We start from the raw sequence: 26,189 nt of genomic DNA, 5'->3' as shown, positions 1-26,189 counted from the left end.
GCCTTGCAGATACAAACATCATCTTTCAAATCAGCTGATGGCTGGACGAAGACCAGGCTTACATGCATGAGAAGAAAGTTTTCTTTTTTACAAATGGTGAAGTGCACCTCACCTTTGGCAGCATTAATACTCAATCTAAAATATATATATTTTTTAGAGCCAACTAAGTCGTTAAGCACTTAATTAAGCTGGAAAATTAAACATTCATTGCAGATTTATTTCTATTTAATGTCCTCAATTAGAAGTAGATCTGGACCTTTCCTTGCCAACATATGGCTTATGTAATTATTTAAGTCAGTGATGGCACACTTTGTGAGAAAACAGAGAGTAAAAAGTCATAAAAGAAGTGTAACAAGAAGTTAATGCTGACAAAACCTCTTGAATCACTGAAGAAACGAACAACAAACAAGGAAGTTTTACCACTTCCTTGGGTAAAACTGTTCCAGCTTCTCATTAATACAAGTATCTAATCAGTGAACCAAATAGCAGCAACTCAGTGTCTGAGGTTTAAATCAAACATCAGGGTGAGGAAGAAATGTGATTTAAGTGACTTTGAACATGGTTGTTGGTGCCAGATGGACTGGTTTGAGTAATGGTTGACCTACTGGTGGCAGGTCTTTGCTTCGACCTGTAACGGTAACTCAGATAACCAAATGTTACAACCAAGGTATGCAGAAAAGCATCTCTGAATGAACAACATGTCAAATCTTAAAGCAGATTTGCTACATCAGTACACAGAAACCTGACACTGCAATTCATATGGGCAGTTCACAAACTTAGACAACAGAAGATTGGAAAAACGTTGCCTGGTCTGATAGGTATTGATTTCTGCTGCAACATTTGGAAGGTAAGGTTAGAATTTAGCATAAACAATATGCAAGAAGAGATCTATCTTGCCTTATATCAACAGTTCAGACTGTTGTTGGGGTAATGATGATATTTTCTTGGCACACTTTGAACCGCTCAGTACCAACTGACAACCGTCTCTTTATGATCATCAGATCCAGTGTGTCCATCTTCTGATGGCTGCTTCCATATCACAAAGTTCAAATCACCTCAAACTGGTTTCTTGAACATGACAATGAGCTCACTGTACTCAAATAGCCTCTGCAGTCCTAGGATATATACCTAAAGCCCTCTTCTGCACACAGTTCAATGGTACATGCTGAAAATTATTCAACATCAATTATTGACTCACTTTGGGCCATTTTATTGCCAAAACAAAAAAATTTATATTTCAGACACCCCTTCTCCAAGATATTTTTAGTTACCTAGAGGCAATGTTGTGCAACAATAGTAAAAAACAAAACAAAACATAATAATAGAGAAAATAATTAACTCATGTATCATAACTCAACTGTGCAAAAGCAATAAAAACATCAGAAAAACTTCCAAACATCTCAAAAGATTATGAAACAAAGATCTGAAAAACACTTGAAACATATTTACATATCTGACTTGATACCAGGTTCCAGACTGGTTCCAGACATTAGTCACAGTTAATCGTACATCTTGTACATCTTTAATAGCTATAAGCAGACATAGAACTTCTCTTTTCTATAACATCTTCCATACAAGGTAATAAACTTCGAGCCCTCAGGACCTCTGGGGCTAATTATAGACTCTGGTCATCTGTTGCCAAGTAGAGTAAAATATAGTAAGACACCAAAGGAGTTAAGGCCTCAGGCCTGACACATTCCTAGATTATATGTGTTATATGTATTGTAAACATGCATTGCAGTTATCCTTCTATGTTCCAGTTTCCCTCAGCATGTATCACCTGGACAATCACGCCAGTGAAGCTTAAAACCCTTAATGAACCGAACATCAACTCGAAATAAGCACAAATATGCAATGTGTATGAAATACTTCTAACCATACTTGTAATAAAAGTTTACATAATGGAAAGATCCTCAAATGGACATCTTCAATAAACAACTTTAATGCAATATCAATACTGTGAGAAATATTATTAGATGAAATAATGCTGTAGAGAATGTTATCAATGCAATTATAATGATGCAGATTATATGGCAGCAATAAGAGAATTTCTGTATCTCCACAAGGCTTAGGTTCATATTGTCCAGTGTCATGTCACATTGATTCTAATGCTGTGAGACAGTCCTGTCACTCCGTGGGAAACTTCACAAAACAGTTCTTCTGTGCTATAAAACAGAGGTGCACATTACACTTTGTACGCATCACTTTGGTGTATCTGTGCACCCAGGTACCCTACATCTTCCCTTGTTTGACTCCATTTTACTTATATAGTGCAAACTCACAACCTTTATTGCCTCAAGGTGCTTTATATTGTGAGGTAAAGACCCTAAAAAAATAAAGAGAAAACCCCAAGAATCAAATGGCCCCAAGTGAGAAAGCATGTGGTGAGAGGGGGAAGGAAAAACTCCCTTTTGACAGGAAGAAACTTCAAGCAGAACCAGGGTCAGGGAGGGCGGCCATCTGCCCCGACCGATTGGGTTGTCATATTTTGTTGGCCAGAGTGATGCATTGTCCAAGAGGAGATTTTGATTTGAAATGGGGGCTGTGGGCCTGCTTCTTCTTCTTCTTCTTCTTCTTCTCATACTTTTGAGATATACCACCATTGGCTCGCCCTTTCTTCTTGTTTTCTTTTTTGGATTTTTACAGACAATTTGGGATTTGGGACCATGTTTTCACTTGCGTTTAAAATTGTGTTGAATGCCATCTGATCTTTTTGTGATTCGGCGTGTATAATTAAATTAGAATAGAACAAAATTTAACTGAATTGTTCCAGCAACATGTGAAATGTGCACAAGTACATGACATTTTCCCACAGGAAATATCCCTCATCGCACCATATTGCCCTGAGGCAACAAAAATGCAAAATCAGAAACCTTCATAAAACCTGAGAAAAAAACCTTTCTACAATTTCATAGGGTCACTTATTTACAGTATTTTTTATTTACAGGTTAATTATAAAATTTTCTTATGTTCTTGTCAAACCATGTGGTCATGTGACCATGCGTCAGAAAAGGATGCCCCACCATCAAATGATGCTCGATAGTGACTCCCACAGTTTCAACTGCACTGGAATTTGATTCTTTTTCAAACACTCTTGGCATAGTTTAAGTTCACATGTACTGAGCACGAGTCTTTAAAATCTCTTTGCCCAGGGCAACACTGTGCTGTAGAGAAGTAATAAAGTGAATGCAATTTATAGCAGTATTTCAGATGCTCTAAACATCTTTTCTTTATGATAAGAACAAGTTTATTGATCTTTGGCCACCTTACCAGACTTTTAGTCAGAATTCTGTCATAGTCATGGGTCCCTGTGTTTTGAGTTTTATAAAGTTTATGGTTCCTTTGGGGTTTTATTCTTTAGTTCTTGTTACTTTTGAATTCTTGGTTCTGTCTACATCTTCAGTATTGATTTACATTTAATTCTTTGTGTTTCAGTCTAGTGTATCCCCCCCAGTACCCTTGTTAAGTCTTTGCCCCCCACCCCCATTTGTTACTTCCTGCTTTATTTTGGTACTCCTTTGTCTCTTGTGCTTTGTTGAACTTTATTTCCTCCTTGTCTCGTTACCTAGATGCTCTTCACCTGTGTTTCATTTCGCCCCAACTGTGTTCACTTCTTCTAATTGCTCTCTTGTGTATATATAGAGCTGTTTTTCTCTCAGTCCTTCTCACAGTGTCTTATTTTACTTCTGTATGTTTTTGCTGCCAAAATTGTTAGAGTCTTTTATGTTGTGATGTTTTTAGTTGGGTTTTTGGACTTTTCTGTCAGTTTAAATAAAGGCATCTTTTCAGTTTATCCTGTTGCCTTAATAGTCCACATTTGGGTCCTCCTCCATGACAGCTACACTAAGAATAATACAGAAACAAACTGAAAATGTATCTAAAGTGTAGGCTTTTGTTTTTTCTTTATAAAAAAGGTGTTTGAAATGCTTCCACTAGGGTGAGTATTTATTCCTTCATTTTTTTCCACAATATTTCTGTATATCTGTTTCAAAGTTAAAAAGACAGAAGAAGGATACTAAATAATGAATAAATAAAGGACAAATATTTGAGTCACTGCAGAGAAGAAGCCAACTGGGTACAACCAAAAAAAGTTTATAAAAGAACAGAAAGACAAAAAAGATTAAAGGTAATGGAAGAATTTGAGAAACTCGAGGGCAGACAAGTGGGAAGCAAATTGTGAAACTACCTGAAAAGAGAGACATAAGACTGCATACGGGAACTAATAGGCAGGAACTATTAGGAAATTAGAGGATGTCAATAAGACAAGGAGAGGAAGTGTAAAAAAAAACCCAAACAAAATCTACACAAATAAATAAAACAAAAAGTAACTTAAAGACAGACAGGGAGCCCCAGAATGTAGTGACAAAGGAAAGTTAGCAGAAACAGTGTAAAAAAACATTTTTTTTTTAAAGTATAACAAAAAAACGAAATCATAAGAAATGCAAAGACGCTGATTTTAACCAAATATGAAAACCAAAAATAATACATAGCCTGCAGTTATGCCAGCTTTAGCCAGCATAGGCAATGGCTGCACCATGCAAGGAAGTACAGAACTGATTTAAACTTCTGGCTGGGTTTGTATCTTGGACTCAAGCATCTAAATGCCCCCAAGGATTTTTCTTTCTTTTTTTTTTTTTTGCCAGTGCAAATAATGAGTCACTTTTGGCCATTTTCACTTCAGCTCACTTCCAAGGATATTTTGGTATTGGCAGCTGTGATGACTGCCATCATATTCTCTCCAAATAAAGGAGCAGGATAGCTGGTATTCCTTAGGTGTTAACAAGGAAGGTTAATTTAATGATTGTCAAGATGGGGCAGCAGTTTTTGGTTATCACATGCAATGTTTTTATTTTTAGAAAACCACCTATGTTTTAGTAACACATCAACAGGAATTTATGTAATTAGTGCACAAAGTCAGAAATAAAAGTTAATCTGGAGTTCCCCTTAAGGTGAAAATCGGAGAATAAATAGTTCATGTTCATAGGTGCTGAAACATTAAGATAAATGACACGTGCACACATGCGCACACCTAACAACACTGCACAGACAGATAGCATTGTATTAAAAACAACGGAGGCGGCACTCAACCTGCTAAGAGATTTGAGGTTTTGATTAAAACAAGGCAATTTGTCATTGTCAGACTAAAGGGAAGGGAGAGAGTGGTGTTATGAAAATGTCATTAAATCTCTGTAGTTTTGATGAATTATTGATTTGATATGAATCTAGGTGGTGGAGTTTTGCTGTGTTTTTGTTCAACCAATTAATGGCATTGCTGGTCCCCATAGCAAAAATGCTGTTTAGGCTGTGTGCAAGGGAGGAGAAGCTTTTTCAATATTGGTATTTGGCCCTGAAAATATCTCAGCCTTTTGCTGCTATTTATTGGTTTTGCTCCAAAGGATTTATTACACTTTTAATAATAGCCTGAAAGCACAAACAGCCCCCACCCCACAACCACTTTGTGTCTCGAATTAGACACGAAGTCATGAAAAAATTATTGTTGCTGCTGATGGTTGCTCAGTCCCCGATGAAATATTTGTAAGAATGAAATCTACAGCAGCGCTTCTCCTTCCGGCTCAGACCTAAAAGAATCATATACTGCAATTAAATTAGTTTAATCTCTAGATATTTTAATGGCTTGTTTGAATCTGTATTCATTGCATATAAATGTTGTCGCATATGTTCTATAAACAACAAAAGCCGAGAAAACCAGACTCTGTTAAATTAAGATCTCTGGGCTTCAGGAGGTTGGTTAATCGCATCTTCAGTATTTCACAAATGGTCTCAGCTTCAAAGTGCTGTTTTACTAAATTCAAATGTATTATTTTATATTTGATAAATGTGGTTTAATAATCGACATACGTGAGAGAATTAGATACACATAACAAACGTGAACAATGCAGTGCTCACACTCCCTGGACACTTCACTGGATATGCCAAACTGTTATTGGGTAAGATCCCCTTTTGCCCTTTAGAACTGCTTTAATTCTTCACGACACAAATTCAACAAGGTGCTGGAATCATTCCTCAGAGATTTTTGTCCATATTGACATGACAGCATCACACAGTTGCTGCAGATTTCTCAGCAACACATCCATGATGCAAATCTTTCATTCTACCATTTTCCAGTCTGCTCTGCTGGATTGAGATCTGGTGACTGTGGAACACAGTGAACTCATTGTCATGTTCATAAAAACCAGTCTGAGATGATTTGAGCTTTGTGACATGGTGTTTTATCCTGCTGGAAGCCACTATTAGAAAAATGATAAACAATACTCAGGCAGCCTGTGGCATTTAAACAATGCTCAGTTGGTGCTAAGGGACCCTAAGTGTGCCAAGTAAATATCCTCCACAGCATTACAACATTGCCATCAGCCTGGATTTTATGATACAAGGCAGAGTGGCTCCATGCTTTTGTGATGTTTAAGCCAAATTCTGACGCAACTACCTGAATGTGCCTCCAAAAATGGTCTTCTGCTGGTGTAGCCCATCTTCTTTAAGGTTTATTTTATTGTGCAGAGAACAGAGATGGTATTCTGCATATAACAATTGGTTATTCTAGTTACTGTTACCTTCCTATCAACTTGAAGCAGTCTTTCTTCTCCTCTGACCTCTGAGCCAGAAAACTGCTGCTCACTGAATATTTTCTGACCATTCTCTGTAAACCCTGGAGATGGTTGTGTGGGGAAATCCCAGTAGATTAGCAGTTTCTGAAATACTCAGACAGCCTGTCTAGCACCAGCAACCATGCCATGTACAAAGTCACTTAAACCTTTCTTCCCCATTGTCATGCTCAGTTTGAACTTCAGCACGTCATCTTGACTATCGCCACATACCTAAATTTTAATGAACGCGATGTGATTGGCTGATTAGATATTTGCTTAAACCATTTGAGCAGCAGGTGTACCTAATTAATATCTAATTGCATAAATAAATTAAATCAAAGGAAGAGTGGACTTCTACATGTTTACTTACTCATAGTTACAAGGTATAAATAATAATGTTATATATGAAGCTTTAATAGTGTAATACTTGAGTATTTAGTCTTTAGCAGCTGTCTTTTCATTTATTTGATAAATCCAGAGAGTTCGGTACAAAGTGGAAGTGGGTCAGAGGAGAGCTGCTCATTGACCATGTATTTGAGAATGGACGTCTACTTTTCAGCAGACCTGTACTTATTTCTTGATGGACTGGCTCACGATGCACCTACTCTTAAGTTATGTTGTACAAGACATCTAAACAGCTATAGGGAAATTATAGGGTCCTTATATTTTTTTGATGCTGAAACACGTTTCGCATTTTAGCTCTAACTTAAATGTATTTGTTGTGTTGCTAACTGCATTAACAGTTGGGGAAATAAAGCTATTTTTATATGCAGTCTCTCTTTTTTTATTGGTAATTGGATAGCTGACTCAAAAGCTGTTTCTCAGACAGGTGCTGACTATTCCTTCATTATTTGAGCATAAATTAAGCCGTTAACAGGTCTGTAGATGATTCAAAGTGTTTATTTGATCTGAGAGGTGTTTCTGTTAATCAACATGTGGTCAGAGGAGACCTCAGTGCAAGTAAAACTGTCCCTATTTAGACTGCAGGAACAACACAAATCCATTAGAGAGAGAAAGCAGAACAATTTGGAGTGGCCAAATTAGCAATTTAGCATATTTTGAGGGAAAAAAATATGGGTGATCAGAGCAACATAAAAAGACAGCCACAGAAAAAAAACAGTGATGATCACAGGATCTTTTCAATGGTATATATGCCATTTTTCAAGTCTGTCATAAAGAAAACACAAAGTTTACCAAACTAGTGACTGCTCTCCTAAACAGAAAAGCCAGATCAGACTTTCCAAAAAGACAAAAGCTGAAAATAGGGGAGCTGTTTAATAATGGCTGTAATTCCTTAGCCCCTCAAACTGAAGCTGATAGTCTGCACTTTAAAATTTTAAATTATGCCTGCGTTCAATAATATATAGACCTAACTGCACTAAGTTTATTTCTTTAAATGCACTGAAGGTACTTTGAGTTATCTGATTAAAGGGTTACACTTCCAGTTTTGAGTGAAACTGCATTTTCCCCTGTGGAAGCTTCTTTGAATAGAAGCAAATGAATGTGAAGTAATGATATTCCTGTATCACTTAAGTCGCAGATGTGCACGCCCACACAGTAATCAGAAATCCCGAGGATGGATCAGATTTCTGTGCGTAACAGTATCCCTGTTTCTTTTTAAGAAAACTGGTACACACATTCTGCTTTCTCCAAACCAGCTCAGACGTGTGAAATGAGCACAGCGAGTTTTGAAAAGCTGCCTACAGAAACGGCTGCTGTGTTTGCATCAACCATACTGCTGATGCAAACACAGCTCCCATGTCTACTGATTTTCTTTAAAGTGTGTTGATTTTTTCCGTACCAGCAGCAAAATTCACACATAATATTTATTATTAGTATTATCATTACTACTAATAATGGTTAGACAGCCTTCAGAAGTCTGGAAATCATATTGTCTGGATTTGCCAGGATTTTTTTTAATGAGGTGTAACAGATTTATCATTCAAAAAGCAGAATTGCAGAAAAAGAGTACTTAGATTTTTTTTATTTAAATAATTATTGTATTAAAAATGCACAGATTGTATAATTAAAATATATTTAAAGTACATGAAGTAAACATGCTCCTTTTCAGAATCATATACATGACATCATTGGAGCATCATTTTTGATTAAATACGTTAAAGAGTGAACATCTCTTTAATGTTGCAGCTGTTGATGATTTTAATTGCTGATTGGTAGGTAGCTTGATCTATAACTATGCAATTAATCTTAAAAAAACAACAACAACAAAAGCAAAAGGAAGCATAACATGTGAATGTTTTTTTTTGTTTTTTTTTTAAAGAGCACGTACATTAAACAAGTACTTAAGTAAATGTATTCAGTTACATTCTTACTGCTCCTACCCATGCTCTCATCTAATGTTGTTGGGGGACTAACAAAGCTCTAGTCCGGTGGTTTTAGTGTGATGGGTTCATCCGCATAAATGTCAGAGCCATGGTTTGCAGCCCAATATTGCACTTTAATGAGATTATCAGTATTGTACACTTCACCTGTCAATGGTTTTAATGTTGTAGCTGTGTGTGTATGTCCAGTACACCCTTCTCATATAGGTGGAGTATGTACGCTCCTTTGCAGCATGACATCTGCCACACGGCTGACCTGCGAGCTACGCTGTCACTTGCTGTCCACCTCCAAACCCAGTATCCACTTGTTGCCTCTGAGTCAACCTTCCTCTAGGGGCAAACTTAGTATATGTTCTTAACCCCTGCTGTGCTGTGTTTTGTGCTCCCTTGTGCTCCCACAAGTCACCAAATCCTTCTTCAGTGGATGTCACATTGCTCTAACTGCTGTCAGGAAGGCTGCCGTATAAAACACGCCGCCTGATGCCCACAGGATTTTTTTTTAATAAGAGACAAGATCTTGTCTCCTGTCTTCATTTGACTCAAATGCAAGAAAATCTAGTCTGCTGTGGCTCAAGTATTTGATTTTGGACAAGAGAGGTTCAAATTGTAGCCATCATTGGTCTACCATGTAAAAAAAAAAGGAGGGGGAGGGGGGTATCAGAAGTTTTTTCGATCAATAAAAACCTTAAACAGTTAATAGCCTTAATTCAAGAAATACCAGGGTCACTCACCCCATTGACAGGATAAGTCTTCCAGTCCAGTTCTCCCAGTACCGTTGTGGTGTCCAACAGAACCACTAGATAGGGCAGAGTGGTGGAAAAAAAAAAGAAAAGGTCTCGTAAAATGAAGGAGAAAAGTTAGAAGTGAAAGAACAACAGCATAGGTGCAAAGAATGACAGGATAGAGCAAAAAGAGAAAGAGAGCGAGTGTGTGAGAGAGGTTGGATGGTGAATTTAAAAAGAAGAGAAATGGAGGTGACAAAACAGGAAGAGAGCAGACAATAGTTATCAAGCTGTCAATGAGGAGCTGACAGAAGTGTAAGGCCCTTATCAAATTCAACCACCTATGAAATAACAGCTCTTAGGAAAGTCCAGCGCAACACCAACACAAATCTGCTCTCTACCTCGCTGAAGTCTGGAAAAATTAATACTCTCCTTCTCAGAGGTCAGAGCCAAAGAGGAATAAAGGGGACAGGTGGAAGTATTATCAAACTTTATTTAACTCAACAAAACAATAATTAAGATTAAAATTGTAATAGTTAAAAAACTACTTAAGAGATATATGGTCAGTGTGCGATCATTTATGAATTGTTCAGTAACATGTTATAACATTATCCTACTGCATTACGTTTTAGGTGTGATGATCTACTCCACCCTGCTTTCCTCATCTGCTGATATTGGGAAGGTGGTGTGGCTTGTTTGCAATCAGCCAATACTGGCAATAGCTGGGTCCAATGTCCCAGGGCTCTATAAACAGGGGCGCACATAAGTGGTCAGCAGGTGCGCATTCGCTGTCAAAATAAAAAACGCACACCAGATAAGAAGTTGCAACGCACGTTTGCGTACATAAGATTTTCTGGAGGAGGACAGACATTTGTTTAGAATTCTTAAAAATGTCGAAGAAGCTCCTTTAAGCAATTGCTTTGGTGTTCCTCCACCTCCAAAGAAATGACAGAAGGAGTCCGAACCACAAAAGAAGCGCGTATTCTCAGAAAAGTGGTTGCAGGAGGTGAGCTGGCTTCAAACAAATGATGAACGCACAGAGATGTGGTGCAGAATACGCCGTGAAAATCCCACTCTAGCGGACAAAAACAGTGCCTTTTATATGTACGCAAACGCACGTTGCAACTTCTTATCTGGTGCGCGTCTTTTATTTTGACAGCATATGCGCACCTGTGGACCACTTATGTGCACCCCTGTTTAGAAAAGCCCTCAGAGCTCAGCTGCTGGGTCGCTCTCCTCATTGTGACACGTTTTTGATGCTTTCCAGTTTGGTTTTGTACACCAAACAACATTGCATACACCAGGGATGTCAAACATTTTACACTGTGGGCCACATACTTTGATGTTAAGTGGGCCAGACGAGTGAAACTCACCTTTGTGTCAGTGCGACAATGTTTAACGACACATTTATTCCCTGAGATATCTTATTATGAGTGAAAGAAGTGCAATTTCAACAGCATGTCAGTTTGTCTACAAGATAAAGAAATGTTCCTGTAATAAATGGAAAACATCTGTCAGCATGACTCTTTGGGCGGAAATAATAAGAAATTACTGTGTAAAATTAGCTCATTGGACAGACTGTCTTGTAATCATAAGTAAACATCCTGTTTTTTTTTTCTTTTTCTTTTTTTGGTTTGTTATAATAGTGAAAAAACAGGAACTTTTATGCCATTTACTTGTTCATCTGTTGTTTTTTTGTAGTATAACTGAGTTTGAGGGAGGTCTTTATCTGTGAAATGCTGTAAAACTTACAACAATACAGTCAAAAGTCCAAAACTTTTTATCATCCTTCCAAAGCCCTCCAGTGGGCTGGATTGGAGTCTTTGCTGGGATACTTCTGACCCTCAAGCCTTATGTGTGACACACCTGGCACACACCATTTCTCCACCCATGGAGTCATTTGGACTACTGATTGCTGATTACACAGGTCCTTTCTCTTTTTAATTCATTTAAAATACTTTTTTCCCCTAAAATGGCATTCCTGTCTTTGCCCCCCGGTTTATGACATGAGCTTGATAGAACAACACCCCTGACAGTATAAGAGTAATGCTGGTGTGTTGAAGCTGGGATGATGTATGTGATAATTGTAGTGTATGGGTTAGTGTCCTCTTCATGCACCTCCTTGTTTAAAAAAAACAAAAAACGCAGAATTTGTGCATAAGTTGTGAACATGTTAAAAATCTGAAGAGTTTTGGTGCAAGTGGCGAGATCCCCATGATTTCACGCTGAAAGGCACTCACATTCACTTCACAGTGTGCTTCCATACTTCCAATGGGGTGCCCATTAATTTCTTCTTTGGCAATATTTGACAACGTTCACAGGTGTATTGTATTCAGTGACGGTGACCCATGGCAGCACGGAGAGCTCTTGCTATAAAAATAGCACGGTAAGACAGAAACAACATTTTATCCCATTTCTGCAAGTCTTTACAACAGTTCCCCCCTCCAGTCAAGAGCATTAATCAATGAAATCCCATCTATGGCTGTGACATCACCTCTGCGTGTGCATAGTCACAGCGCCTACCCACAGGCGCACTCACTCTCTATTGTGAGTGAAAAAGAAAGCGATAAAGCCCACCTCCGACACAGTGTGTTTGTTCATTTAGCTGTGATCACATGCAAAAATGTTAGCAGTATGACGTCAGGTCAGTCCCTTTGCTCCTTTGCACATCCATTATGGAGTCACGCCAAGAGTTTATGCTCTAAAAGCTAATCTGACTCAGCGACCATTTGAAAAGACAAAAGCACGGAGCAGTGTGATTTCAGCATTAGTGTTAGTGGTGGTGTTTTTGCATGAGCATGTTAACAACTGTTTATTTGTGTGAATCCACAGCTGCATTGTGTATACAAATGTAGCAATCCCTCGCTGTCTGCACTCTGGTCACGGCTCAGGCATGAAGAGAGCCATTATCTGGCCCTTGCTAAGCCCCCTGAGCCAATTTGATATGATGAATGTGCAATTTCCTTTGTCTCCACACAGCCAGTTAATTACAATCTCTATCAATAAAGTATGTCCCACTTCAGTGGTCGACATTATAGACCAAAGAGTCACATCTTCAGACGACCTGTCACTCTAGTGTACGGCGGACTTTGCCAAATCTGGACTAATTTAATGGGGTTGTGACTGTTTTGAGAACAAGTTAGATAACCAGAGTAGATACACTTTGAGGGAGACTTAATGAACCACTTTAGTATTTACAGAGACTTCATTTAGCCTTGATTCCCAGCTGGTAATTAAGGTCTGAATTATAATAAGGTGGCCTTGCCTCTGTTCAAAAGGAGGACATAGAGAGATGTAGGGAGGGAGCCTGTGAGACAGACCAAGGGAGACAGAAAGATATTGATTTGGACCAAATTAGAAGAGTCTTTGATGATCATGAGCAATGTTCCACGGCACGTTTGGCAGCACAAAATTTTCCAGTAACTCCCTTCTCTGTCCCAAAAAGTTGATTCTGTTCAGCTGGACGCAGCGTTTTCAGTGGGAGAAAAGTTTCGTCACTCATCCAAGTGACTTCTTCAGGCTCAGCTGACTGCAGTCCCTTCTCTGTCTGTTACACATATACATAAAGCCAAGCACACACACAAACATACATGCATAGCAATGTGGGAATGAAACTATTAACTTCCACAACTATCTTTTGAGCCAGGAAATAATTGTCCAAGACCACAGTGGAGGCAATTTGATACACCGTTTTTGTTTTTCACGCAAGCACAATTACACTGGTAATCACTAATCAGGAGTCCAAATCACATTAGTTTTGTCTGTGCATTGCTTTAGAAGCATAATAACCTGAAGCTGTTCTGCATTATCGGTTTATTGTAGAGGCACACTTTGGGAGATGTACGGTGTGGCTCTGCAAAGCTTTTGGGACAAATCTCACTGCAACATAATGAAAGGGTTTGATGGCTTACAAGAGCTGTCCCTATTTGAAGGCAGGCTGTTTTGAGTATGTTCTGTAATTTTAAGCATTACGTTGATTGGTTACATTTCCTTTGATCGGCCAATGAAACCTTTGCAACTGGAACTGTTGGAGCTCTAATATTTCTGTATGCTGTAACACTTTTTTATCCCATAGCAGATGGTTTGAACGGGATCAAAAGTGTGATCGGGGACTTCTGCTTCTAACTGTAAAACAATATCCTGTGTAATGATCTCCTGTGTCCTTCCTTTACCCGAGACACGTTGGGTGTCTGCACATTACAGGAGTTATGTTGCAAGCTATTTCATCTCAGAGGTTTTCTGTGGAGTTCAGAAGTGCCATGGGGCTGTTTTTCCGAGAGTCGGTCCTTGTTTTAAAAAGGCGATGTGATGCACATTCCTTTCAGTGATTTCCCAGTCTTTCACTAGTCTACAGGTGACAGTAACGCAACGAGACACGCCTAATGATGACAAAGGCAGGGGAGAAGAACACTTCAAGCTCATGAATTTTTGAAAGAGGCTTTGCAATTGCTTGATAAGTAAGGAAATACGCATTTACCATTTTCTCACTTAACTGTCTGCACCTTCCTTTGAAGATTTCCATTTGCAAGAATATCATCCTACACTTTTATGTTGTAAAGAACTAAAGAACCTCTGTTGCTTAGCCTTCTTTGACCTCTGATTCTTGTTGTCTAGTAAGTGCACAGGCCAGAAGGGTTTGGGGGTTTTTTTTGTTTTTGAAAGCCTAATGCAGAGACAAACTGTGTTTTAAGTAGTAGTTTGCAGAATATGTCTGTGCATATATGTGTGCGTGCATATATGCGTGCATGCATATGTGTGTGCGCGTGCGTGTGTGTCCTTGCAGGTGGTTCATTAACACCATCTAGACACTGAGTAGTCAGGATCCCTAAATATTTTAGGATATGTATATAAGGTATGAGGCTAAGGATACTCACACAAGGCTGAGCTCCACCAGGGTGACAGCCAGTTCTATAAGGACACCTGGCTTTTTTTTTTTTAAGTTTCCTGGATGTGGTTAGAGAAAGCCACTGGGAAAAAAATGAATCATTATTTTCTATGAGATGATAATAAAAGTGGACAGCAGCATCTAATTCATCTGAGCACAGATGATGCAGGTTCCTGAAAAAGTCATTCCAGCGTCTGTCTAAATGTTACTGCTGATCAGATGAAATGATCCCATAGAAAGGACGACGTGCCAGATACCTGCTTCGTAAAATACAAAGCAGATCAGTGGATAAAGAAAAAAAGAGTTTTTAATTTGGTGAATATTTCATTGGCAGTAATTGTACCAGATGCTAGTTTCAATAAATGATTTGTGTACGAGCCATTTATCAAGGAAGAACATTTGCTTTGTTTTTTGAGAATTTTTGCATTTTTATTTTGATTGATCAGAGGAAAAAAAGGGCAAAAAACTGAACTCCTGGACTCATTGTCTAATCATAGTTTAACCAACACAGGTAAACACAATGGATCTCTTCACAAGCTGAAATCATGGCTCCGTTGCAGCTTGGCCTTTTGGCCTCTTCTTGTTATGTTAGGTTTAACACTTGTTTGAAAGCTTTTAATCTGCTCTGTTTACGGACAACAAAATTATATACAATTCAATGTTTTTGTACATTTTTTATAAAGTGCCCCGAGGCAGCTGCTGCTGTGACTTGGCATTAAAAAAATATAATGTAACTGAATTGAACTAAACTGAAAATCATGCAGTGACAATATTAGAAAGTTTTTACCACTTGTACTGTGCGATGTGCAGTGTGTACATGTGTGTAATTGCCTACAGTGGAGTCGGTGCTTTCACAAGGACATGTGTGATGGAGGCATGGAGCTCTGTAGATGAGCTGCTCCTCAGTCTTTTAGGTGGTTTGTGTTGCCCTTCATCCACCACACAGCAGAGGTTCATACAGGAAGTGGGTTGAATGCTTTTTCGTGCCACAAATTGTGTTTATGTCTGGAGGGTCTGGTTCACCTTCACTGTGCAGTTATTGTTGTTGTGTTATTCTATTTACTCCATTTTATTCAATTTGTTATTTTAATGCTGGCCTTGGAAACAAATTCAGTTCTTTCATTTTTTTTAAAAACATTTTTAATGACCACCTAACGATCTGTCTGTCTAATTCCTTATGATCATCAGCTGGACAAATGCTGCACAACATAGTGGCACAGCTGGTAGAATGGTTGTGATGCTGAGATTGTTCAGCTCAGGGCAGTAGGCTGTCTCTCCTATAAGCACCACTACTGTGTTTCCAACTAACTTTATAATGGCACGAATGGGGTTACAGTCATGGGTCAAAAGTTTGGAGAGCATTGGGCTCACCATGTAACCCTGTGAAGTACCCTTTACTTAGAATAGAGTGAAAGAGGTTGGTCAGAGACAAAGTTTATGATGCAGGTTTTTGCAGTTTGCTGACCAATTTCTGAAGAAGGATGGTGTTTGATGCAACTCTCTGAAGTCCACTGATGTAACGGTTTCATCTTTTAGTTGAGGATGAGATGAGAGGTAGGCAAAGTTATACGTATCTAGCTTAGTGGTAGAAGATGCTTCTGATTTGTGACAGCGCACGCTTCTCAAGAGATTGATTGATTGATTGATTGACTGATTGATTGATAATACTTGTGAGATGTTCCTCACCTGGCATTAAGACCAATGTTGGGTCCTCATAGGGTGGGGTATTCAGTTGAGGAGACTTGCTGGTCTGGTCTGTCAAATGGGGAAAGAACTGAAAAGTGTCAGACAGCTTGCAGTCATCACTGGGTGGTCTTTTTGTCCATCAGTTCATACTTAAAACCTTTCCATATGCTGTGGGATGGTTTGTTGTAAAAATAGTTCACAATGTGCTCATGTCGCTTTGAAGTTTTCCCCGTGATTCAGGCTTGTTTGTCACTTTATCTGACATCTGCATCCCGCTCCCTGAGTGGTATCCTCACACTGCTGTTTATCCATGGCCTCAGGCTAGGAAACACCTAAGAGGTGTTTTTATGTTAACACATTTTCTGTGCAAAAGTTTATGTAACTAGGGACTTAACTAGCATGTACCTCTAGGCCTGATTCTTCTGCAAACAAATCCCACTCTGTGTTATCAAAATCGTGCTGCAGCACTGAGGTGGCTTCCCCAGGCTGTACTTGTACTGTCCTGATAGCTGTTTTTTATTTTTTTATTTTTTTTTTGGGGGGGGGGGGGGTTGATTCATTATATTTAAGCTGGAGTCAGACGTAGGGAAATTTGGTCTAGGTGTAAATAAGACATTGGTTTTAATATTATTTGAGTAGAATAGACTGGAAAGTTGACATTTCAGTGGATAACCAGCTTAAGATCTGGTTCAAGTCCCTGTCAGCTCATCATTACTACCATCATATAGTTTTTTCGGTGTTAGCTTAGCATTAGCACACAGAGGAATACTGCCATGGCTGTCACCGTCATGAATTCATCCGAGAGAAAAAATGTTCTGCAACTGAACATAACAACTCCCAGTCCAGGCAGCTGTGTTTTTCACTGTTCCTCAGGTCCCTCATCTGGTCTGCTCTGTAAAGAAAACTAGCATCTAGCTCTATGGCTGCGCCACTTTTGTAATGACTGTCACTCTGTGCATCATTATTCTCAGTCCCATCTCATTCTTGTTTACAATAGAACAGGAACTACAAGGAGCAGGCACAGAAGCGCCGGTTTAAACAGGTTCACCCAATCATGGGCATTATATGTCCCCCACGGCACATCTGGCCCTTTGGTTGTCCCTGATCATCCATGTGAGGTCAATGGAAAATTAGGATTCACACGTAAATAAGTATAAATCATTCAGTTTGTCCCATTTGAACCATCAAATACTCTTTGATAAACTCCCCCTCACAGAATTGCTCACTTCATTGCTTTTGTTCTGAAGGCAATATTTTTTTAAAATTTACATATGTTTATGCAAGCAAATGCAGCTTCAGTATAAATGCATTGTAACAGATGTTTATAGAAGTTGTGAGATTGCTAATCCCTGAAAGATGTCAGCTCACATTAAAAAAAAAGAAAAAAAGAAGAACAAGAAGAAGAAAGATTGATACAGAATGTAGAATTTTAAACAAGACATGGACTTGTTTGTAAAGACAGAGGTAAAGCTGTGTGCTTAGTTAGTTTGTAAACAGCAGATTGCTGTGTTTAACGATTACAACTTGAATCACCATTAAGAGACTAAACACGAAGAGAAAAGTGGGAATCTCAATCTTTTTTTTAGCAAATCTGCAGAAGCAACAAAAACTTTTTACTAAGCTTTACACATCTAGGGATGGAGCAGTCAAGTCCAGATTTGTCATTTCCTACAAAATCCCCAAAAAACATCTCTTAGGGAGGTCTTGATGCATTCTCAATCATCCAGGAAAATAAATCTCCAAAAGTTGATTCTGTTCGTCTGGACGTAGCGTTTTCTGGGAGAAACGTTTCATCACTCATCCAAGTGACTTCTTCACGAACACCATCCCCACTGACACAGCGGCCAGGGAGGCAGAAGAACAGCACATCAAGAAGGCCCTGAGTAAATGTGGTTATCCCAGCTGGACTTTTGTCAAAGCTGGAAAGGCACCTAAAGAAAGCTCCAGCCGATCCAAGAGAGAAGGACAACCGCTGCCCAAGCGAAAACCTGTAGTGATCCCGTATGTGTCAGGAGTATCGGAACAGTTGAGACGCATTTTTTCGAAACACCGGGTCTCTGTGGCTTTTAAACCCCAAAACACGCTGCGCCAAAAATTGGTCCACCCCAAGGATCGGGTCCCCCGACACAAACAGAGTAGCATAGTGTACGCTGTTAAGTGCCAGGAGGATTGCCAGGATTTATACATCGGGGAAACCAAACAATCTCTGGCGAAGCGGATGGCACAACACAGAAGAGCTACCTCGTCAGGCCAGGACTCTGCAGTCTATTTACACCTACAGGCCAGTGGACACTCTTTCAATGATGAGGATGTACACATCCTGGACAGGGAAGAACGCTGGTTTGAACATGGAGTCAAGGAGGCCATTTACGTGAAAAGGGAAAGACCATCTCTGAATCGAGGAGGGGGCCTAAGGGTACATCTTTCGCCATCTTACAATGCTGTGATTGCAGCCATTCCCCAACTCTCTGTGAATGGTACTCATGGCCATTGATCAGTGGTCTTTGATCAGTGGATTTTGGTCAGTGGTTGTTGATCAATGGTCATGAGAATTTGCATAATTATGATTAAGGAACTAACCTCCCAGCCCATTGTTCTTTCAGTGGGCTGGTTTCAGTCATTATGCAAATGTACTGTTTATAAGATTGGGGAAACCTACAGTCAGCTGAGACTGAAGAAGCCACTTGGATGAGTGACGAAACGTTTCTCCCAGAAAACGCTACGTCCAGATGAACAGAATCAACTTTTGGACATCTCTTAGGGTGTTTTTCAAAGTGTGTTTGTTAGATTCTGATGCACTAATATGCTGAAAAAGGATGCATTCGAGAATATGGCTCTTTCCTGGTGAACCAATAATAATAATAATAAATATAAGGACAGAGGACATTGCAGGAACTTTGGAGTTTGAAGGCCTTTACTTACAGGATAAGTAATATCCGTGTGAATATTCCATTAATACTTCATTAAAAATATTTTTCAGGCTCAACTATTCTTAATTCAGCCGTTCCCTCTGACCGTGTGGTTTCGCTGGATGAATATGCACCTTTCATTTCTTTGAACCAAGCTAAATATTTTTGCATGTGAATAAACAGATCTTACCAATCAGACCACTGCATTTGACAAGTGTAGCTCGAGGTGTACCTCAAAGACACACCAGTACTGAATACACGATCATATAGAAATAGTAAAATAATACTATTTTACCTCAGACACACAGCTAGACACTGCTCCAGGTCAATCGGCTCGCCAAAATTATTTCTCTCCTTCCTCAAATGTGGTCCCAGCTCTGTTAACAAGAGCTAAATCTGCTCCACAGACATACTGAAATATGTACGAATGCAGTCGGGGTACAGCTTAAACTCCTGGACCAAACCATGAAATTCTTCCTGCTGCTGCCTTCTCTTGAGAACTGTGTGAACCCAAAATCTCTGTTTCACCCTTTTCTTGTTTAGAAACATCAGGACCAGCTCATCATGGCTTGATGTTAACTTTATTTTTTTTCATAAATTTTTGTCTTAGGATGGATTTTCAGCAAAAATGCAATACGTTCAGTGTGTATATACGTCATCTGACAAGTTCGCATCTGAAAAATGTTAAATTGCCCATCACTTTTATGCAATAGTGTCTAATGGCCTTTAGTTAACTTGAATATCTACGACACACAACACACGTATCTTTGTACTTGGGATAGTGTGAGAATATGAAGGAGCTGGCACAGTTAAAGTGGACCCTCTGTCTCTTTAGCATTAAATAGTTCTTTGTTGTTAGGCTAGCTGCACTTGAATGGAAAATCCAGCTGTTAGCCGTAATGTTCGGGATTGTTAAGCACTTTATAATTGAGAACGGTGTGGAGTAGTGATTTTTTGAGTCACTAGACTGATAAGCTGGAGTGCGACACAATCACAGCTGATCCAATCCAAACATCCATCAGCATGTCTGCAGGAAAAAAAGAAAATCTCCAAGTTGGAATCTCCTTTTCTCAAATTTGGACTTTGCTTTTCCGCACTTCTAATATGACGTAATCCAGTTAGTGACATGTGACATGGAAAAAAAGTCTCCAAAAAGTGTGCTATCTCTTCCTCAGAGCCTCTGTTTTTTGGGGGGATGTTTTTGTCCATCGCACACATCGACCTATTTTCCCTGCTAATATGCTGATTCCATTCATGATCATGCTTTGGTAAGAAACACAGTATGTCTGTGGTGTGATGTGTAGTAACCTGTTATGTTATAAACTGCTTGGATGTGCTTGGGGAAAAAAAGAGAATATTTTATTTCATAAAATAGTGCTGATCCCATCAGCTGATTGCGCCGCTCAGTATACCCGGCCAGAGGAGGAGAAATCAGAGTTTCTGACTTGAGTTTGTCCTGTGAACCACTTGAGTCACCTGACTCAAACAGACCCTCCTCCACACAATCTTCATTCATAAAGTGCTTTGAAAAGCCAAACATTAGAGCTAACAGGTGTTGGAAACAAGTGTTTCAGGGCAGCTAGCCAAACAACAAAGAGCCATTTACTGCTAAAAGAGAGACAGTGAAAGTTGACAGTATATCCTCGGTTTCTTAACATAAAGCTCATTGTTACATCCAATACATAAGTGATCCCCTTACAATGCGATCTAGTTTAGTCCCTTTGTTTTTCCCTGAATTATTAGTTCTGTTATTATTTAGGTAACATAAACTAATGTAAGTCTATTGATTGCAGCCAAACAATCAACCCAGTGATGTCAAGTTCTGTACTGACACAAGATGGTACTAAATATGTTCTAAAAACTTTCACGTTCAACATTTTTTTCTTAAATTCAGCTTCACAGACAATTTAAATCTATGTAGGTTTTTGATAGCAGGGCTCCTTGGTGTAAATTAGCCTCTGTACATGTAGCATTTCATGTCCTCTTTAAAGAGTATATGGCAGGGACTGATTTCTCAATGGATGCAACATCATGCTTGGCTAAGCTGGTTATGAAATAGACAGCCATCAGTTTTAATACCTGCCAGTTTGTCCCGAGTCTGACTGGGAACAATGCTGCACTGTTAAAGCAAGTGCAAAATAAAAGTGTCTGAAATTATCCCAGAGCTCTAATTCATATTATTGCATTTTAATATACATCAGGAGACGCTGTGTAAATCAGTGCTAAAAATTAACCATGTTGCTTAACTAAATTAGTTAACTTCCCCAATGCAAAAGCACTGAATTATATATAATTTATTTCACATTTGGAGGAGTATGAGAATGCACATGGTGACATAGGCTACCACACAGCTGTCAGTTTGCTCAGCCTTGGCAAATTCCTAAAAAGAGTTGAAATTCTCGGGTTTGTGAAAAGAAAGGTAAGGTTTTCGATGTTATCACGCTTCCATATCAACCTCAGATATCGAACCTGACTTTAATCACTTGTTCATACCCAAAATAGACTGAATTTGTCTCAAATAGAAAACAAGACTGAGAAAGATGACGTAATTAATTAAAAGAGTAACACTTTGTATAAAGGTAAAAATATTTGAAATTCAGCAAGAACATGCACAATTGTTTTTGTTGTGCATGTTGATTAAATGGTGATAGAATGTGTGTGTTTTGCCTCTGACTAGTTCATATTTTAATTGGCTAATTGTAATATTTATTCTCATCAGTAATAGTTTATGAAGAGATCAAATTAATATTAATATTAGGCAGAATTGAATTTAGCTTATTTGTGCAGCCCTACAAAACAGTCCCAGTTTTTCATGTGGCCCCTTGAGGAAAATTAATTTCCCACCCCTCGGTTACCCTAGCCCACTTCCTGCACTTTTCTTCGTGGTCGTGCCACTTCATTAGTGGGACAGTTATTCCTGTGGAGAATGGTGTGCACAACATCTTCAGCAGGATAAAAACTGCGTCAAATACAAGGTCCACGTCATAGTCCCTGATAGATAGTAGAAAGATGGTAATCGACGCATTTGTAACGAAGGCTGCTATTTTGTTAATGAACAATAGATCAATAGAACTGAAAACGTGAGGGTGACAGCAGAAGAGAGCTGAACACCTGCATCTGCACAAGCCACCATTACAGTTCTCTTCACTTTACCCATTTTTTAATCTGTTCTATGGACCCCTTTGTGGGAAAGGGCACAGATAGTGAACACACACATTTTCTTTTTTTTTTATTGTTAATTGTCATTAGAATAATTATTCTTATGTTTTAATTAAAGCATGCATGACTATGCAGACTTATCTGTGATAACACTACATAACAGTGCACCAACTATTTATCTACCCTTCATGTGGACCTCAATGAAGTATAACAGGAATGACAACTTGTCTGTGTTATGTACCTAACCAAACGAACTCAGGGAAACAGACACCTGTTTGGAGCTTCCAGTCTTCCCAGTGGATACCTGGGCAAAGAGTTCCTGTTCCATCCACAGGTTGTTCTTTACAAATGTAGATATATATGTTAAAAAAATTAATAAACCTAGATTTTTGTTAGATAAAAGCAGACACATACAATGCCAATAAAGTCTTTTACTCTCTGCATGGAGTGTTTACCTGACAAATGTAATTTGCCAGTAGAAGTCAGACTACAAAGAGAAACAGAAAGCTTCTGGTGAAAATCCTATCCTTTAGAGATTCTGCATGTTCATCTGCATTCATTTGTCGTAGAAATGAGCCTATAAGCAGGCTATATGGGCTTAGGTTTAGCAGTTTGTCATGTAGTAAAGTGAGTATGTCATGCAGTCTGAAAGACTGCAGACTGATTCTACTTCATGTACCAGATGAGCAATTTTAATTTAAGTCAGCGGGGGACATGTGAGTATGGGATCCACTTCTTCTCAACACTTCCATGGCTGGACTGCTGTCCACAGGAATCTAATAAAAGCAAGACTCTAGACTCTAAACCGAAACTGACAAAAGAAAGACTCCAAGGAATGAATTAGACACTTCACTGGAAACACAAACATGTCAGGCTCACTTGCTTACAAACTACAGTTATTTAAGGTTACTCACAAGTTGGAGAGCCTCTCATTAGCTAAGAACAAGCCTAACCTATTATGTTACAAAAGAGCCTTGTTTGGACCAGCACATCAACTGTGTAGTTTTGCACCACAGTGTGGATGTCTGTGCTGAATTCCCACTCCTATACATTATAATGCAAAAAATGCTGCTTCCATATTACCGCCTATTCTTGTGAGAACGCTGACTTTACAGAAATGCCAGAAAGAGCCTCGTCTAAAAGGTTCTCTTTTGAAAATAAGCAGATTGCAATTATTTATGAACAATTAAGTTTAAACGGTAATTTACCACTCCCTTTAACAATCTTCAATATACTTTATAGAAAATAAATATGTTTTATGACTCAATTAAAACCCCCACAGACACTATCTTCTGACTCTCATTTTCTTTTTTTCTATGAGGGCATAAACATGTGATTCACATTCAGAAAACTCACTCAGACACATTGCACCATCTAACATAGATTAGCTTGTTCACACTACATTTTAAGCACCTCACGATGTCATTTTTTCAAGTTTCCCCTGTGTGCATCCCCTCTTCTTTAAGCCTGTCACCACCACAGGCAGACAGACATCCTGTGGGGGAAATGAGTGTGCGCCCACACACACACAGACACACACACTCCCACAAAAGACAGAAAAATGTAGTGAAGGAGACTTTGACATTTGGCTAGCGAAGCTCCTGTCATCTTTGAAAATGTGTATCCTACACATTAAACATTCAGGAAGGAATATTAAACTGATCTTCCTCTTTGCAAACGTGCAAAGAGGAAGATGTCAAGAACAGATTGCATTAGGGCAGCCGTTTACCCATGTGACTTGCAAGCACAACGAAGGAGAAATAACACTATTATTTCCTGTCTTTCTCAAACATATGCAACTGCACACTGATGTCAGCATGACTTGAAAATGAATCCTGAAATATGGAGAGCTATTCTGATGAAGCTACTGTCAACCACTGGCCCAGCATAATAAGATTCACCTGCCTTAGAGGAATCCTCTTCGCAATATAAGGGGCTGCCATTTACAGTAGCACTGAGTGGTTCCTATAGCTGTGGTGATGTTTCTGTGCACTTGGAGGTGAATAAGATGTCATTTTGGCTCAAGGAGCTTCAGCCTGTACACCAAGCAGCAGACAGCCTCCATGGTGTGAATCTTTTTTTTGTTGTTGTTTTTTGCAGTTGAACTCTGTGACTTTCGGTGTGTTGTGTATTATGAAACTGAAATGCATGTGCAGTGTTGATTCTTTTTAAACCTGTGCCTTTCCACTGAAATGACTGTATTTTGTGTTTGTGTTTAGAAAATTTCACATTAACAATATGTGTAATTTTAAGTCAAATGATCTGAAAAACTTCCTGACTTAATGTTGCCTTTGGATGATGTATGCTGTAAGCAATACAGTATCATTAATTAGGACAAAACACAAACGTATTGAAACCAAGACTGACATCTATGGGTCCGGCCGACAAAATCTATATCTCAGATGCATTTTCAGGCTGCAAATGCAAAGTGCACTTTAAAATCCGTCAAACGCTAATGTTGTTGTTATTGTTTGACAAATGCCGGGAAGCTGGCATAAGAGAGAACATTCCACAAATCACAAATAAAAAGCAAATCCGTCAGCCTTTAATGGGTGAACAAATTATTAACTTGTTTCGTTAAATATTCATCATGCACATGTTCTCAAATGTTGAAAAATGCTGTACTTTGCGTTTTGCGTGTGAGCGTGCGTGTTGTGTTTTTGTTTGAGGAGACTAATTTGGTGCATCCACCCTTGTTCTAAGTGTGTGGTCATTGTGACGCCCTTTACTCACCTTGATTTGAGGTTCCCGGGTCCGACAGGATACTTTTAAGCAAGAACAAAAACACGCAGTATTTCCCACGAGAGCTCATCGTTGAGTCAGACAAGTGCGCTCAGAAGTGAAACGTTGCACAGACTCCTAAACAGATCTCCTCGCTGAAAAAGCTAAGGTTTGTATCATAAAGGAGGATAGTGAAATCCCCCCCACCCCCCAGTATCCAGATTCAGGAGGTCACGGTCGCATCCACGGGAGTTCGTTCTTTTTTCTTTCTTTCTCTCTCTCTCTCTCTCTCTCTCTGTCTCGCTCTCTCTTTAGGCACGCACACCGGACACCTCCGTGTGAGCACGGGCAGACGAGCGATGTACACCGCCAGTCATTGTGCGCAAAACCCCGACAACTTAAGCTGCAGTAACTTAAATGATAGCAATACTTAATTCGATGAGTATTGATCTGTGAACCTCAAAACACGCACAGGTTAACGTTTGCAAGCGCACAAAACGACAAAAGTGTCCAAAAGCGAAGTTCCGACGATTGTGTGCGTGGCAAAGTCAGTGGGCAGCGCTTGTTAGTCAGTGTTTTCATCCCCAACCGAGAGAAGAAAAGGGAACAATCCCGAACGCCTCACTTGCAGCCGGTGCATCCCCTGTTGTGTTTCTGTATCACTGCGTGTATCTCGCGCTCTCTCTCCCTCCTCTCAGGATAGGAGGGATGCTCTGGCGCAGGCTGAGGAGCTGATTTTTTGTACCACAACCAGACATTCAGCTGCCAAGTCCTTGCAAGCAAATAAAACTTGTTCTTGTTGATATGTGACCTCATTTCTCACTTTACATCATGTAAAATGCGTCATTTCCATCGGCTTCTGCTGTGGTATTGATTCCATGGGACGTTAGGGGATATAGAAGGAAATATGAAGCCATTATTAGACTAGTGTATCAATTCTGTGCTGTGATGTAGGTTATACCTGCATTGGATTATGTTGTTGGAATAGTAATGTGTCTGGGGCAGTTTCTATTTATGGTGGCAGGGAGGGAGGAAAGCAGACAGATATTGTTTAAGTTAATACAGAGTATGATGGGCTGAATGTGCACTCAAACAGACACACACATAGATCTTGCAGTGGGTGTCTTATTAGAAATGAACCAAATTAATGATTTACAGTTACA

The 26,189-nt window shown here is 39.2% G+C and overlaps 1 protein-coding gene across 2 annotated transcripts in view; it reads right to left on the bottom strand.

Annotated features, from left to right (window-relative positions):
* Positions 1 to 25,719, bottom strand: part of epha6 (eph receptor A6) — a 77,568-nt gene extending 51,849 nt beyond the window's left edge. Inside the window, exons 1-3 of one of the 2 annotated variants that reach the window (XM_006780317.3) lie at positions 25,039 to 25,719; positions 16,238 to 16,306; positions 9,676 to 9,740 (exon numbers count right to left, since the gene is read on the bottom strand). In XM_006780317.3, coding sequence (XP_006780380.1) covers positions 9,676 to 9,740; positions 16,238 to 16,306; positions 25,039 to 25,117 — 213 coding nt within the window. In that variant the 5' untranslated portion in view covers positions 25,118 to 25,719. The remainder of the gene's footprint in view (positions 1 to 9,675; positions 9,741 to 16,237; positions 16,307 to 25,038) is intronic. The other variant, XM_006780315.3, reaches the window with a different exon arrangement.
* Between the last annotated feature and the right edge of the window lie 470 nt (positions 25,720 to 26,189).

This window comes from Neolamprologus brichardi, chromosome 1 (genome assembly GCF_056152115.1).
Source record: "Neolamprologus brichardi isolate AB-2024 chromosome 1, ASM5615211v1, whole genome shotgun sequence".
Classification (NCBI taxonomy): Eukaryota; Metazoa; Chordata; class Actinopteri; order Cichliformes; family Cichlidae; genus Neolamprologus; species Neolamprologus brichardi.
The sequence above is the reverse complement of the archived record's forward strand: the minus strand, read 5'-3'. Positions and strand labels throughout refer to the sequence as shown.